Source organism: Ahaetulla prasina, chromosome 1 (assembly GCF_028640845.1).
Source record: "Ahaetulla prasina isolate Xishuangbanna chromosome 1, ASM2864084v1, whole genome shotgun sequence".
NCBI classification, from domain to species: Eukaryota; Metazoa; Chordata; class Lepidosauria; order Squamata; family Colubridae; genus Ahaetulla; species Ahaetulla prasina.
In genome coordinates this window covers 36761329-36778426 of record NC_080539.1, presented here as the reverse complement: position 1 = coordinate 36778426, position 17098 = coordinate 36761329, and the positions used below count along the sequence as shown (strand labels likewise).

Genomic DNA, 17098 nt, shown 5'->3' with positions numbered 1-17098 from the left:
GTGTTCATGGATGCACTCTGCTACCTCTTCTGCCTGATTGTCCTATAGAGGAATTGCCAAGAACATTTCCATCAACATTGATAGGACAAATCATTAGACTACAAACAGAGAAAAAACCTCACTCCCTTCTAGCACCAATGTTGTTATTTGGTTGGGTAATGAAACATCCGTATGAAAGAAACCAAGCTCAGAAAACACCAAGGACCCCACAGACATATTAATTTTACAAAAAATGAAACAGTCGCTCAGTACATTTGCTTACCTCTGAGTTTGAACCACCATCATATGCACTAGTAGCCAATCGAGCCAAATTACATAAATGCTGAAACAAGTTTAATCCAGTCATACTAATTGTTTCAGGCTTCAGCTGAGGCATCTAACAAAATAATAATAATAATTATCATTTTGAAGCTTGTGCTCAAAAGAAACGATAGCTGATTATGTAGCAAAGATAAAATCTACTTACCTTTTCTAAAAAAAGATGCTTGTAGGTTTCCATTCCCATAGCATGCTGATCTTTACTTCTTACTTGATTTAAGAACCAGTGTAGAGCATCATCATAACATTCAGAATCTTCAACTAAGCAGTGCCATAGTACATCAACTTGTTCCAGACTCAACCCTAAAAATTCAAATATATTTTATTTATGAAATTTTCTATCCATTTTTTATTCGGATTATAATAATCCTCCAATGGGTTATAAATTGGATTAATATCTCTCTCCTATGCAATACAAAACCAGAACAACAAAAACCAATAGTAGTATAGGTTCAATAAAAATCCTAGATTAGCTTTTATTTTTCTAATCAGTAAATTTCTGATAAACCTACATTGTCATGGTGATGCACCCTGTCCATCAGGTCCACAGTTTGGGGTACTGGACCTTGTTTGGGGAAGGAGGGCAGGCTGCTCCAACCCTCAGAATCCGTAGGCTGCATGGCTCCATCCCAGAAGCAGGTGCCATTTTTGGAGTGGTTGCCCTGCAACAACACTGTGCCTGATCTTAAATGTTGCCCTATTCCAGTGCAGGGCCACATGGAGGTGTGAAGAGGATTGGCATGCTATCCTTCCCTAATATCACCTCTAGTCATCTTTCAAAAGTAAGTGCAAGATTGGGAGTATGTGGAAATGTGGAAGATCTGAGGAGTGGGAAGCAGGCCCAAGGCTGTGAGGACCCTGAGGGATGGGAAGCAAAGCAAAGGATGCCTATGGGTACAGGAGGCCTTGGGAGGCTCAGGGCAAGTGAATCTTACTAGGCCTCTCAAGGCCTCCCCCACCTGAGGCATTCCATGTGCCATTTAATGAAGCACTGGAAAGAACAGGGGTGGGGGTCACTAAGCAATGCTATCACGTGGGCATTTTGCTTATCGCCCATCACGACTTGCAACCATAAGAGGCAGGCTCCATTATGTTGTAACTTGAGGACTACCTGTAAACTGTGGAATCTGCTCCCTTCACAAGTGACACAAACCAATTTAAGACTACAGGGAAGCTGGAAAAATTCATGGAAGATTGAGCTATTGGTGTCTATCAGTACTGATGGCTATTTATTATCTTCAGAATCACCTATCACTTTTATGTCCCTACGTTAACCATTTTAACACTATTTTGTGCTTCCAACTCATTAGCTGATCCACAATATAGTTATAAACAACATCAAAAGTCCCCCCCTCAAAATGTTTCAGAAGTTACATTCCTCAAAGAGGTCATCCATCAATGTGACAAAGAGCCAGTTTGGTCTAGTGCAGGCGTGTCAAACTTGATTTCATTGAGGACCACATCAAGGTTGTGTTTGACCTCGGGGGGGGCCCAGGCTGGGCACAGCCAGCTCTATGTCACTCGTGTCAGGGGTGCCTGTGGTGGCCTGAACACTCTGCCAGAGAAAACGGGTTACCGAGCTCCGTTTTCAGCTGCGACAGCCTCATACAACCCTTTGTCAGAGAAAATGGAGCTTGGACCGCATGCGACCCTTCCAAGTTCTGTTTTCTCTGGCAGAGGCACCGCAGGCCGTCTTTCACTATTTCCAGGACAGCCCCACGGGCCAGATCTAAGCACCCTATGGGCCGGATTTGACCCATTGGCCTTGAGTTTGACACCTCTGGTCTAGTGGTTAAGGTGCCAGGCTAGAAATTGGGATTGGGAGACTGCGAGTTCAAATCCCGCCTTAGCCATGAAAACCAGTTACATGCTCTCTCAATGTGGTTGTTGTGGGTAAAATAGAAGGAAGGAGTTTTTGATGTACTTTTTGCATTTGTAATAAGAATAAAAAGAGAAAAAAGGAGAGGAAGAGGAAAGAAGATAACCCAGTATTTAATAAAAAGGGATAGTCCATTTTTAAAAAGATTATCTAACGCTGCATGGCTGCCAACACCTTGAATATTTTGCAAGCAAGATATTACTGCTAAGCAACAGATATTAAGCATCAATATTGTAAGTTAAAAAGCACAGTACTGCCCACTCATTCAGAGAAATTAATATTTCACATCCCACAGTAATAACCTGACAAATTCAGTCAACCTTTTCCAGATTGAATCAGCCATGAAGGGTAGTCATTAAGAAAAGACGTAGTTGTACAAAATTTTATATTCTAAACAACTGCTCAGGTTTCAATCCTGTAACGCAGACTAAATGGAGCTTCGGACATTTCACGTGGAATTGCACCAACTTGAATATAAAGGCTTTTCCCCACTAAAAAGCTCTACAAATATCACATAGTAGATGGCTGTGGAGATGGCTGGTCACTTGGAAATTAGAAAACTTCTTATGATGTCGTTGCAACCATAGAAGAAGAACAAGTAGTATGGGTTATTCTCAAGCCAACATTTCAAGCCACCTATTCTCCAGTTATCTGCCTTGCCTTGCTGTCTACAGATCCTCTGGAAAATTAAATACCTATCTGAGGTCAATGAATAAGAGAAAATAACTGATTGTGTCAGGTATGACTGTGTTCATGCCTTTTCCTATCTTGTCATTTCACAGCAAAACTCAGAAACTGATGCAAACATATCCAGAAAAAACATATCCAGAAAACTTTTACCACAGTACAAAATACTTTGAGCTCCATATATCTGCAGAAATAACTGTTATCTCTAATTGGTAAAGAACCTTCAAGATATAGGAACCCATTATTAAGGCACCCCCAAAATATGCCTATCCAGGCTCTTTAAACACCTTCACTGAATGAAAGTCCCCTACTGAAAATTCCTCAACAGTTCCTTTAGTATTAGAAATTCTTTCCTACATTCTAACAAAGTATCAATTTCCTTCTAATTTAGAACTATTGTTTCTTTACTGTCTCTTGGAACAATTCAGCCTTGTCTTTTATATGACAGATGTTCATATAATTTAAAAACTTTTATCATATTTCTTTGCAATTGCCTCAGCCACAGGCTAAACATATCCAATACTTCATCATAGGTTCCCTTTCCCCAGCATATTATCATCTTGATTTCTATCTTCTGGACAGGCTTCAGTTTATCACTGTCCTTCCTAAAATGTAATGACCAGGACTGGATATTATGTGGACCAATGCAGAAAAGAAAGAACAATGACTTATTTGATCTTCACATAATACTTCTACTTATGCAGCCTAGATTATATTTGCTTTGTTTGCAGCTGCATCACACTTTTGGTCCAATAAATATGAACCCAGATTCTCTTTGCATGCATTGCTGTCCAGTACAATTCCCTTGATCGATCGATCTATCTATCTATCTATCTATCTATCTATCTATCTATCTATCTATCTATCTATCTATCTATCTATCTATCTATCTATCTATCTATCTATCTATCTATCTATCTATCTATCTATCTATCTATCTATCTATCTATCTTTCTTTCTTTCTTTCTTTCTTTCTTTCTTTCTTTCTTTCTTTTTCATTCCCTCTCTCTCTCTCTCTCTTAAACTGGACTAGTTGCTGAACACCCAACTGCAGCAGGAACATTGGAAATTTGGAATCGGGTTATAATTACATTTTGGGGGTGTCTTGTAATTCCAAATGGTTGCTAAGCAACTGGTTGTAAGTCATGGACTACTTGTACTTAAAGTTTGCAGTTACAATAAGCATTCTGAATTCCCCACCTTAAATATTTCTTTAAGAAATAAAACTTCAAAAAACAAACAAACAGAAAATTAAATTTTTAAAAATTAAGATATAGTGAGAACTTACTGAAATGATCTGGTGATCCCAGAGTGGAAAAGACACATGTCAGAAACTGAAGACGCACCTGAACCTCTGCGCTATGGCTGTATCTATCATTGAAATTATTTAAAAGTTAAATTAGTAACCTTAAGAAAGCTTTATATTTTTTCCAAATTAAATTAGACTAATACATATCATCTTTTCTGAGGGTTGTCTTAACCTCATTATCAGATGACAAATAGTTATTACAAATGCTGAAAAAGACACAATCATTTAAGCTTGACTGCTGTAGACTTCACAGACATCCAATTAAGGTTTCATGACAAAAAAGATAGAGGAATTAAAAATTCTAAATCAAAAAGAGAATTTTAATTTGTCCATTATAAAACATATTATCAAATCTTTAAAACTAAACATTATTGTAGGATTCAGATTTTTTTTCATCATGCCTACTAAACCAGTAATATTTTCCCAGTTGGGTGAAATACTTTAGTTTCCCCAGCTTTTATGGATTACAGGGTGCATAGTGATACATAGCAACAATGTAGAAATGCAATCAAAACACACAAACTAAAATTCATATGAGGGTATTTTGTAAAGTAAAAGATAAAATAGAACAATTTTTATTACAGTCATAGGCCAGCATAAATATAAAATATTAATATGCTTCGTTCTTATTTTGTTAAATAAATAAAAATCACAATGTTGAATATTGATCTTTGCTGCTGAATTTCTACACTGAGTTCACTGACGTAAAAAAACCAAAACACTGGAGGTGAACGTGGCCTAGAAGTCCGTCCCCCCATAGAATATACATCAAATATTATTATGTGTTTCTTTGTCATATAACACTGGAGAATATACATGCTGGCTATATTAACCTGAAATAACCCTTTTATGAATTTAAGACTACACTATGACTATAGCTCTTCCTCCATTTGCTGGTGAGAGGAACATGGGCGGCTGCATGGGAAACTTTTGACTGTAGTACCAGGTATTTTGTTTCTGATATTTTTATTTTAAGTACCGTATATACTCGAGTATAAGCCGAGTTTTTCAGCACATTTTTTGTGCTGAAAAACGTCCCCTCGGCTTATACTCGGATCGGCTTATACTCGGATCGGCTTATACTCAAGTTTTTTTTTTTTTAAGCCCCTCGGCTTATACTCGGGTATATACGGCTTATACTCCAGGTTTTTTTTTCTTTTTTTCACATTTTACCGGACTGAAGCCTGCGGTGCAGTGAGAGGCGGGCGGGGAGCCGCCAGCCTTCTCAGCTGAGGGAGGAGGGTTTCAACCGTAGGTGCCTCATTTCCCACCCTCGGCTTATACTCGAGTCCCCAGTTTACCCCAGTTTTTGGGGTAAAATTGGGGACCTCGGCTTATACTCGGATCGGCTTATATTCGAGTATATACGGTAAATGTTTTATATTTTGATAGTGAGGTACCCAATGTTGGATACAAGATGAGTAGCTATTTAAAAGTTTTAAATAAGTATACAATAGTGCCACATGGAAACTTTAAGAAATATTATTCAAAATAGTTTATTTTTTTATTAATTTATTTTATTTTATTAATCATATTTATATACCGCCCTATCTCCCGAAGGAGATTATTTCAATTATTTCAATTATTAATGATGAACATATAATTCAGTATACATTTACTGAATTTGTATCTCATATTATAAAAGACAACATGGAATCTGCTATGTATTTAATACCCAAATGATCAAAACCTTATTCTTTTGTTTTAATTTCCAAACTATCTTTTTATCTTTCTCCTATTTCAATATAACCATTGTTGAACATAAACAATTTAAATCAACAGTCAGCACTCAGCATAAAATAGTATGGTATAAATTAGTCATGATTTTATAGCAAATATTGGTGGATATTGGAGCTATACACTGCCTCGGTATAATTTTATTTGGTCAATGTAATCTTAAAATGTTAAATTCTATTTTGCATCAGAATTCCTTTTGTTTAATTCCTTTTTCCACTTACCAAAAGAGCTAGTACATCTCTGAAGAAAAATGGTGGAAGTGAATAGGCATCAGTAAGTCAGATGCTGAAATTATTCAGACCGGTCAAGCGACTAGTCTGGTCATGTGCAAATGGAGTTTAGCAAGGTCAAGGTGAACAATGGTAGTACAAAATATTAAATCATGAACAGACAAAAAAGGACAAGATCCTTATCCTCCAGAATCATACTTACAATGTGTGTTTATGCCGTCTTTCTCTGACTGCTTGAATGTAGTGTATCAAATTATCAAAGAAAAGTTTCATCATATTAAGTTCTTTTTCAGCCCACCTGTTTCAATGTAAGAGTTCATATCATTTAATGGCAATTATAGAAAAAAAAACATTGTGTAAGTCATACACACCCACACTGCATTTAAAAAGATTTCTTTTTAAAAAGATAATTCATAATATTTCTTAAATATTAGGTTTAAGGTTGTTCTGTATGATGTGCCATAACTCTAGCCACTTTTTGGCATAGCAATTGTTCCATTCATTACTCACTACTTCTACTACATCCATTACTAGAGGTAGGTTTTCTCTTGTAACAGCATGCAGGAGTCAATGTCTTCTTGCGAGTCTGGCAGACATCCATGCAAGATTTTGTTTTTGTTTAATTGATAAGTAGAACCTGAGAATAATAGTGTTCTATAGGAAGATATATCCCACAAGAGAAAGGGAGGGTGGCAGTTAAGAGGCAAAAGGAAGTGATTTAAAAAGCAAATTATATGCTGGGTAAAATAACAAGGATGTATGAAGGCTAGCAACCTTCTATGATCTAGGGAACACTGGCTATCAATTATCAATAGTTGTACTAAAAGCATTGGTGTTGTGATCTTAAGTTGGACTGGGCAGTGTTCCCTTGCTGAAGAGGTTTTTATTCAAGGAGGGCTTTAGGGGAAAGAACTCTGCAGCATTTATGAATGGGAGGTTTTGAAAATCAATTGAACAATTGAGGATCATATTGGATTAGCATATTTAGCCTCTTTCTTATCTCTGAATTGAATATAGGTAATTTCAAAGTAGAGCAGTTCACTATCTGATGGTGTAACTGCAGCATAGCTTTCAACTTTAAAACAGAACACTCAAGTCCCTCCCCAGTGACAAGATGGTATCCAGATGGAAGGGCAAACAGTGCAGATATATATATGCTAAGCTATTTATTAGATTTTTCTTTCCTGCCTTTATTATTTTAGAAGTAATTCAAGGCAGTAAACATATATACATAAGATATACATAATAACAGAGTTGGACGGGACCTTGGAGGTCTTCTAGTCCAACCCCCTGCCCAGGCAGGAAACCCTACACCATTTCAGACAAATGGCTATCCAACATTTTCTTAAAAATTTCCAGTGTTTGAGCATTCACAACTTCTGCAGGCAAGTTGTTCCACTTATTGATTGTTCTAACTGTCAGGAAATGTCTCCTTAGTTCTAAGTTGCTTCTCTCCTTGATTAGTTTCCACCCATTGCTTCTTGTTCTACCCTCAGGTGCTTTGGATAATAGTTTGACTCCCTCTTTTTTCTGGCAACCCCTGAGATATTGGAATACTGCTATCATGTCTCCCATAGTCCTTCTTTTCATTAAACTAGACATACCGAATTCCTGCAACCGTTCTTCATATGTTTTAGCCTCCAGTCCCCTAATCATCTTTGTTGCTCTTCTCTGCACTCTTTCTAGAGTCTCAGCATCTTTTTTACATCGTGGTGACCAAAACTGAATATTCCAAGTGTGGCCTTACCAAGGCATTATAAAGTGGTATTAACACTTCACATGATCTTGATTCTATCTCTGTTTATGCAGCCCAGAACTGTATTGGCTTTTTTGGCAGCTGCTGCACACTACTGACTCATCTCTAAATGGTTGTCCACTAGGACTCCAAGATCCCTCTCACAGTTACTACTATTGAGCAAGGTACCACATATACGGTACCTGTGCACTTTTTTTTGTGTGTGCCTAAATGTAGAACTTTACTTTTTTCACTGTTGAATTTCATTTTGTTATATACAATACTCCGTCTTCCTCCTATTTTCCCCACAACTATTTTGTGAGGTGAGTGGGGCTGAATGTGACTGGCCTAAATTCACCCAGCTGTCTTTCATGACTCATGACTAGAATGCAGTCCCCTGGTTCTAGTCATGTTTAGTAAGGCCAGCACCTTAACTACTAGGCCAAACTGGTTCTTATACATGGTTCTTATACATGATAGAACGCATACATTTACAGGTAGAGAATACTTATGTTGCATATTGGTTATGTGCCATCAAGTTGTTGTTGACTTCTATGGCCACATAAATAAGACAGATGGTGCATACAATTCAGAAGAGAGAGAAAAATTCTTTACAAGACATTTTAAAAGTCAAGCCATGGCAAGTTAGCAGCCAAGTGGAACAAAGTATGTAATCTAGTTGTAAATATAACTCTTAATAAGATATCATACTGAAAACATAAATAAAAGTAAGAGAATTGAAAGTAAATGCTGTTTGATCTCTTAATGAGAGAAAATATGCATCAAATGCATTTGATGTTTGCCATCAGAACCTGTCAACTTACAAATATTCATGATATTCCTCATCACAGCTTATTCCTCTATTACCAAGACTGGTTTTAACGCTTTCATTATTTAAAAAGATCTTGTGGATGTAATTAAATAAATGAGGAATAAATTAATATTGTGCCACACATGATTGCTAGAGATTCAAGATAGCTTCAGATTTTCTATTATTATTTTCTTGAGACCTACCGTATTTTTCGGTATAAAATGCACTCCCACCCCCCACCCCTAAAAGTGGGTGAAAATTTTGGTGCTTCTTATATATCAAATGTTGCATCAGCTAGGGGTTTGCCATACCTGGGGGGAGGAGGGTGCGGTGGCAACAAGCAGCTGATTCTGCTTGTTGAATCTGGGAGGTATTCTGGGAGGCTGATCCAACTGCCAATCGGCTGTTAAGGCTCCAGCGTTCCCCGGCTGAGGCAAAGGTGGGATTCAGCCAGTTTGGCCAAACCGCTTTTAAAGTTGTGTGCAGTTTGGAGAATCAGCTGATCCCACCACTGGCTGGCCTGGGCGTGCTCTCTGTCTGCCTGCCTTGTTCATTGAGCAGTTTGCCAAGGATGCCCTGCTGCCCTGCCGCAAGTGCGCCCTTCCCGGCCTACGTGGACAGTGAGCCCAGAGACACGAAGAGAGAGAGAGGTATGGCTTGATTCCAGTGTCAGAGAGGGCGGGCAAGGGAAGCTACTGGGAATGCCTTTCTTTGGGGCGTGCGTGGCAAGACAGGGCTCCTCTTGCTGTCCATTTTCCCACATCGCTGGCCATGGCATGACTTCCTGCCCCTCACTTACCGCAGCAGTCGATGCAATTTGGCATGGCAGACTGTTTTATTAGCACGGGCAGGCATGCTAGAGCTTGCCTGTTTGTCTTTGTAAAGATAACATCGCTAGATTTTTTTTTTTTCAGGAGGAAAGGAATCACCTATTCAGGAAGAAAAGAATATCCTAAAATTATCAGTTAGTTATTGTTAATTAGCTAGGGCAGGGGAGGAAGGGTACCCAAATCTCAGGCCGACTGGCTTCTTCCCAACAACTCTTTCTCTGCTTTGGCGTTGGCCATCAAAGATGAGGCTTTTGTGGGCAATGGAGCAGCCAGCTTGAGGGAAGGAGGCTGCTTTCTCCTCTTTCCCTGCTCCTCGTATTTCCTGCATAATGAGCTAGTGTGGCATGTACTGTATATGGTATACCGGTATCTTGTGTATGAATGTATGAACATGGTTTCAGCTATAGTGCTCTGTATGTTTATAACAATAAAGGACATATTACTGACAGTTCTTTCTGTCAGAAAAATACTACAGTACCTCCTGACGCTACATACTGGTACAAGAATGTCAAACCAGAAAAGGCAAGCATATAAAATTTCTTTTAAACTGGAAGTAATGAAATATGCTGAGAAACATGGAAACAGAGCAGCAAAGAAACATTTTGGACCATCTCCAACTGAAAAAATGATAAGAGTGTGGAGAAAACAGATGTAAAAACAAAAGATAAAAGTAAGCACAACTTTTGTGGGCTTGCTGCAAAGTGGCCACAGTTAGAGGTGGACGTGAAAGAATAGATCACACATCACCGGAATAATGGCTTCGCAATTTCCACAAAAATGGTAATGTATGAATGCATTGCTATAGAGAAAGGCATTTAGGATTTTACTGGATCACCATCGTGGTGCTTCAGATTTATGAGGCGATATGGCCTTGCTATGCTCACCAAAACTAAAACTGCGCAAAAATTGCCAAAGTAATATGAATCTAAGATTCTGTCTTTTCATACATTGGTAATAGACGCTAGGAAGAAAAATAATTTTGAAATTGGCCAGATTCGGAATAAGGATGAAGTCCCGCTTATCTTTGATGTGCCATCTAGTAAGACTGTTGATCTGAAAGGTGCCAAAAGCATAGCCCTGCCTCAGGACATGAGAAAAGGCCTCTGGTGGCTCAACAGGCTAATGCAGTCTGTTATTAACAGCAGCTGCTTGTAATTATTGCAGGTTCAAGTCCCACCAGGCCCAAGGTTGACTCAGCCTTCCATCCTTTATAAGGTAGGTAAAATGAGGACCCAGATTGTTGGGGGCAATAATATACAAATGGATGAAGACTATTGCTTAACATAGTGTAAGCTGCCCTGAGTCTTTGGAGAAGGGTGGGATATAAATGCAAATTAAAAAAAAACATATTACACAGTTGTGTTGTCCTGCTGTGCAGAAATTGCTACTGATGCTAATTTTCAAAAGGAAAACCTTTCCAAAACAAGTGATTCCAAAAGGAGTTATTGTGCATGTTCATGAGAAAGGATGGATGGACGAAAATGGAATGAGAGTATGGGTTGAAAAAGTGTGGTCCAAACGTCCTACAGGGCTTCTGAAAAAAACCTGCTTTATTAGTGCTTGACCAGTTTAGAGCACATATTAGCGAAACCACAAAGAAGAGATTTAAAGAAGCAACGACTCATCTAGCTGTAATTCCTGGGAGGGGTGTGTGTGTCTTATCAGCCAGTTGCAACCTCTTGATGATTCCATCAACAAGCCATTTAAAGTCTATACAGGAGAAGAATGGAACAAATGGATGGCTACTGGTAATCATGATCAATAGGTCCAACAGGTCCAATTTCATTTGACCTATTGGACAAATGAAGAGGCCCACTATCACTCAGGTTTGTAAACATTATGTAAAACATTATGGCACTCAGTGAAGGACAAAATTGTTGCACGGTCATTAAAAAAATGCGGCATTAGCAATGCCTTCGATGGAATGGAAGATAATATCATATATGAAGATAGCGAAGAAAGTGGTATCAGTGATTGTGAGCAACTGAGCTTCATAAATTTTGATACTAGTGATGATGAGTTCTTGGGGTTTCCAGAAAATTAGAAGAGTGCTTGAACCTTAAAGTCTCTCCTCATTTGTTAATGACAGGGATGATGGTCCTTAATACCACTGTTGAATTTACATGCTTGAAATATTATTCTGCTATATTTTATTAAATATATTTGGTTCAGAATATTTTTTTTCTTGTTTTCCTCCTTTAAACCTAGATGCATTTTATAATCAGGTGCGTCTTAAAGTCTGAAAAATACGTTAATTATTTATATCACAATAATTATTTTCAGGGTTTTATTAGGTCAGGGTTGACTCCTGGGAACTGCCTGGACTAGCCCTTGGAGATTTCTTGCCACTACATTTGTAATTAAATAAATCAGCAAGTGTTTTGAAGTTACTAAATTGAAGAATGTTCAAAAGAAAATGAAATGGATTTTAAAATTCTTAGCATTTTTGTAAGGATTCCTAATTTCTAATCATACTACCAGTAATAAGGAATCATATTCAGCTTCTTTTGGTATGTCTAGGTATTTGTACTTACATTGTAATCCAATGTGTATCATAACTGCTCCCAAATTGTTGAAATGTACCAAATAATTTTGGGAGAAGACGAAGAGAAACTACAACTGATCTAAGGAATGAAAGAAAATTAGATATAAATCAACAATGGCATCATGGTGATCTTTAATTTATAGCCTTTACATTAACATTATCATATAGTTATATTTAAAGAAAAAAATAGTGAAGAACCTGCAGTTTAAGCCTAACTGTTTATTTATATTTACTTATGTATCATATTTAGAAATTGCCCATGTCCCTCAGAGCAACTCTGGGTTTGTTTATTTACCTGTTATTTGCTAAATTTTCAAGACAGCCTTCGATGAACCTCATACGAATTTGTCTATCAGTAAACCAACATACAAGTGAACATAAAAGCTTCTCTGCTTCATTTATTAAACCTTCAGAAAGATGTATCTAGAGCAAGTAAGAGAAGAGTTATTGACAATTATTATTACTTTTTCTTTGGAAAATATTCTTGTGTGATATTTAACTTACTGCATCTTCATCCTGGACCAGATCCCACAAAAGGGTATTTCCCTTCTTACAAACATTATCCAAGTTAATATCTGTCACTGCGTTGCTGTTGTACTGGTGCTTATGAACTGCTGGCCCTGAGCAAAAGACAGGTGTTATTAAAAATATAGAATGTGTATCCTGACTTGAGTGGAATCTGTCCATGAATACCTGTAAATAAATGTTAATATACAACCCTATAACCCTGAATCAAGTCAGAATATTGGGGGACCAAATACAGGCAAGTGCAGTTAATTTTATTAAAAATAAATTTATAATAAATTGGGAATTCTTCACATCTTTAAAATTTATTATGAATCACTAAGGTACAAACATATGAAATGTTCTTAAGTTTTTTTCTTTCTTGGCAAAGTTGCATAGTTTTTAAACAACAAATATTATGCACAACTCATTTTTAGAAGGAGCAAAAGAGCTCCATCCTATTACGTCATATGCAATCATTATCCACAAAGATCACTAGATGAGATATCACTGTAATCCAAACAACAGGGCTTTTTTCTGTGCATATACTTGCCTAACCCTCTCCTACATACAGCTTTAATCATAATATAAGACAGGATGCATGATAAAACATATTTTTTTATTATTTTCAGTTTAATCAGAATCATACCTATCCCTCCCTTCCTTCCCAATTAAGAGGCAGCATGTATCAAAACAAGCATAATGAAAACATCCAGAAGTTCAAAACTGGAGCTGCAGACCTGACACTACTCCAGCCTTTAGATAAGGTCCAAGAAGATGCTTGAGTGACATGTTTTTCCTGTAGTTTTAGATTGATATATATTTTTAACAATCCATAAATGTGCTTTTGCTATACTTTACAGTAGAAGCTTGCTATTGGGATGCAGCCTCCTTAGGTTTTGGTGTTGAGTCTTGCAGTGATTCCTAATTTGTTCAAAGTTTAATTTTATCTAGAATTGTTGTGGTTCGCCGGCGGCCTGCAGAGCTGGCAGCAGAATTGGACAGTGAGGAGGTTGGGGAGGAACATGGGCCAGTCCTGGAGTGTGGGGAAGGCTCGGACGAGAGCTCTGTGTCGGAGGCAGAGAAAGGGCCATCTGGGAGGTATGTGCCGTCTCCGGAGCCTCCAGGGTCGGACCTCAGTGAGGCAGAGGAACAGGGGAGCCTCTTCCCAGTGCACGCAAGCGCAGAGCTGCCAGAAGGTAAGAACAATTAAAACAAAAGGGACGACCCAGGGGTAGGGCTTGGAGATTATTGGCCCCTCCCATAAGACTTAAAAGAGGAGCAAAGGCACATGGGCCTTTGCAGGAAGCAACATTGTTAATTCTGTTCAGTTTAAAGTCTGAAGCTCTGTTTGATTCTGGACTCCGTGTGGCTTTGCCAATTAGTTCTTTGGTAGCGTGTCAAGGGCGATAAAGGTGAGTGATTATCAGCCTTATCCCGAAGGACTCTTTACAACTATTTGGGACTCATCTGTGAATGAACAGAATTTTCAGTTGTTGCAATAAAAGAGAATTTTGGGACTACTTGTGTGTTTTACTCACTCAGGAAGTCTACGTCAGAATAAGAATGTTGTGATTGTGAATATGTAACTAATTCAATGAAAATTTGGCAATAAACTGGAATATAGTCAAAGTACTATTTCTTATACATTTCTTATATTTTTGAATAATTTGTATTTGTATTGATGTTATTATTTAAGAGGTAAATCTAAAACATACTTATCTGCTTTAAATTTTTAACACAAGTTACTTTTACCTTTACATAAATAATAAAGGAAGCTGTGGTATAATGTAGTCTGAAGTCCCAAGAGGGAGGGGCTGCTTCCCTCAGGGCAAAGAGGCAGAAGAACTTGGAAAGTCTGGTAGGCAGGGAGAGGGTTAAGATGGCCCCTACCTAGCAGATCAGAGTATATCTATAGTTATGCAGATAGTTGCTTTAGTCTATCTTTAGAAGCCAGCAAGATTCTGTCTATAGCTGAATAATAATAAACTATTGAGAAATAATTCTATGTGTCATTCTTGGTTCTTAACACAAGTAGTTTGTAAAATTCTATATTGAATTAAAATACCTTTAATTAAAATTAAAAGTTTTTGCCTTAGAATGCCTCTCTAGAGACTGTCTTCTACAACTGGAATAAAACAGATGAAAAAGCACTTTTTTGTAATTCCAATAAAGGAAATGCCTAGTCTAGGGAAAGGTATTGGATAGATCAGATAAAAGTAGTTTAGCTCTTTATATTTTTCATTGTTCTTATACTTCACCTTTCTACTTATGAATTGTGTTCAATTAACTTTTAATACAAGTAAAATTTTAAAAAATAAAACAATTATAGCATAATTTATAAAAATAAAGCCAACAATATCCACTCATTAATAAGCCAGCTTATTTTCTGAAGGCCTGATTGAATAATTTTTTTTACCTGCTATCAGAAGTACTGGTTTATACTAAAGGTCTGAGCTCCTCTGGCAACAGTTTTAAAACCTGAGAGCATTTATATAACCTGCTCAAATCAATAGCCCACAATATTCTGTACAAGCATCACATGTTTTAGTTTCATATCTTGTTCTTTTACTAGCAGTGTGAACTTTGAGATATTATTATAAAAAATATGCAGCAAATGTTTCATGTAACAATGTTCATGTTTTTTCTACATTTAAAAGCCTGTAAAATCTAACATGAAGGTCATGATTAGTAGGAAGATTAGTAATTTTATGACACTATTTCCATCAATGCAGTACTTTACAATTGTTTTGTTTTTCAGAGATTGATTGAATATTATCGTTGACATAATTATGTCTTACCTTGGCTGAGATGCTCATGATAAATGGAAGCAAGATTTGGAAGGTGCTGCTGAAGATGAGAAGTTAGTTCTGCATGTGAGTTAATCTGTACCAGCTCTTCTTCACATCCTGATTCTTCTCCATCAAAATCTGCCATGTTTTTCTCTGATTTTGCACTGACTTGACTGCTGCTACAACTGACATCATCAGCACTTAACATATCATCAACCATGTGTCTATAACATAAAAGCAAGTATATGCTAACTACACCTTTTAATATATGCAAACTATAGAAGAATATTAGTTTTACATAAGCAAAAGGAAGAAATTATTATTAATTTATTAGCCAGACGAAAAAAATATTTTTCTTGGTAACAGTAACATATGTGAATGCAACTACTGTAGCAATCCCTTCCAGCCATTTTTGAAGTGCCTAGCAGGTCATCAGTTCTAGTTTTTGGTTTCTAAAATAATAATATGAAACAAATTCACTGCAGCCTGATCAAGGACAGAGCTACCATATCTGTATGAGAAAAGTTAAAAGTATTTCTCCGTTTGGTGAAAAATAAGTGAAGCAGGAGAAACAGTGTTTTGAAAGTTTCCATTCTGTAGTAGTGCTGCTTCTAATTCTCAACCTAAATCCAGACATGAAAAGATGATAAAGAGTTTTTTGGGAGAACATTTCATTAAATTTAGGCACTGTGCCATCTTTTACTCTTTTTTTATGTTTGGTTATGTTATTATTGAAATCTGGGGAATAAGAGTTTCTTTTGCATAAACATTACTCTTAAGTCAGAACACTGAAGACAACATGAAATTAATTGTCCCATTTTTTCCCAATCTTGAACCAAATTCTTGAATGCATAGTGTTCTATTCTCAGAGATGGCTAGTTACAGCTAAAAAAAATTTAATCTTCAAGAGTACTCCAAAGAACTCTAATTTGGATAATCAGTTTAGGAAGCTAGATGGATGGTATATAAATTTACTAAATATATAAATAATTTTTCATTCATATCTACAAAGATAGGATTTGCTAAGACTCCAGCATGAGAATCCAACTACTTTTTAGCTCTAAGAACTACAAATCACAATGAGGAATTTATGTTAAAACGTATACTACAAACAGTGCAATAATTTACACAAACAACTAACTATTCTTAAGTATACACAAACAACTAACTATTCTTAATACATATTGTTGCTTTTTGCAATCATAAAAAATCATGCTTGGATGCAATAAAACAATACACTGTATCAATAGCACATATCTCCTTCCTCCACCCCATAGCACGTGGTGCTCTGATAGATTTCCATCTAAAAGTGAAAAATAACAATTTGTTCATTCTTAACAACAAACCCTAACTTTTAAAAAGATTCAGCTGTAGAAATGCAATCACACTAATTGTTACACATTCCTTAAGAAAAAAAATATATACATGAGACAAGAAATACATGTTTCAGAATTACTTAGCGTAATTAAAAATGAAAGATGCTTGAGACTGCAATAAATATTACTTATTTCACAAGATTTTAATATTGTCTCTAAGACTGCTTATGTTCACATGTGGACAGACATATCAGCAAAGTGAGTTTCAGCATACTATTCAAAATTCTATGTTTTGTTTCAAAGCTTTACTCATGCAGAATTTTGAGTGAACATTCATTTCTTGAATTTTTATTCCCTTTAATCAGCAAAAGAAATATAAAAGGAAGCAAAAGATACTTAAATGTG

At 36.8% G+C, this 17098-nt stretch overlaps 1 protein-coding gene across 1 annotated transcript in view; it reads right to left on the bottom strand.

Moving 5' to 3' along the window:
- The window catches only part of USP34 (ubiquitin specific peptidase 34), a 140576-nt gene that overhangs the window by 75318 nt on the left and 48160 nt on the right, over nucleotides 1-17098 (bottom strand). The window contains 8 exon segments of the mRNA XM_058164851.1: nucleotides 263-376; nucleotides 467-621; nucleotides 4173-4255; nucleotides 6363-6458; nucleotides 12071-12160; nucleotides 12377-12504; nucleotides 12586-12701; nucleotides 15387-15601. Of these exon segments, the coding sequence (XP_058020834.1) occupies nucleotides 263-376; nucleotides 467-621; nucleotides 4173-4255; nucleotides 6363-6458; nucleotides 12071-12160; nucleotides 12377-12504; nucleotides 12586-12701; nucleotides 15387-15601 (997 nt within the window).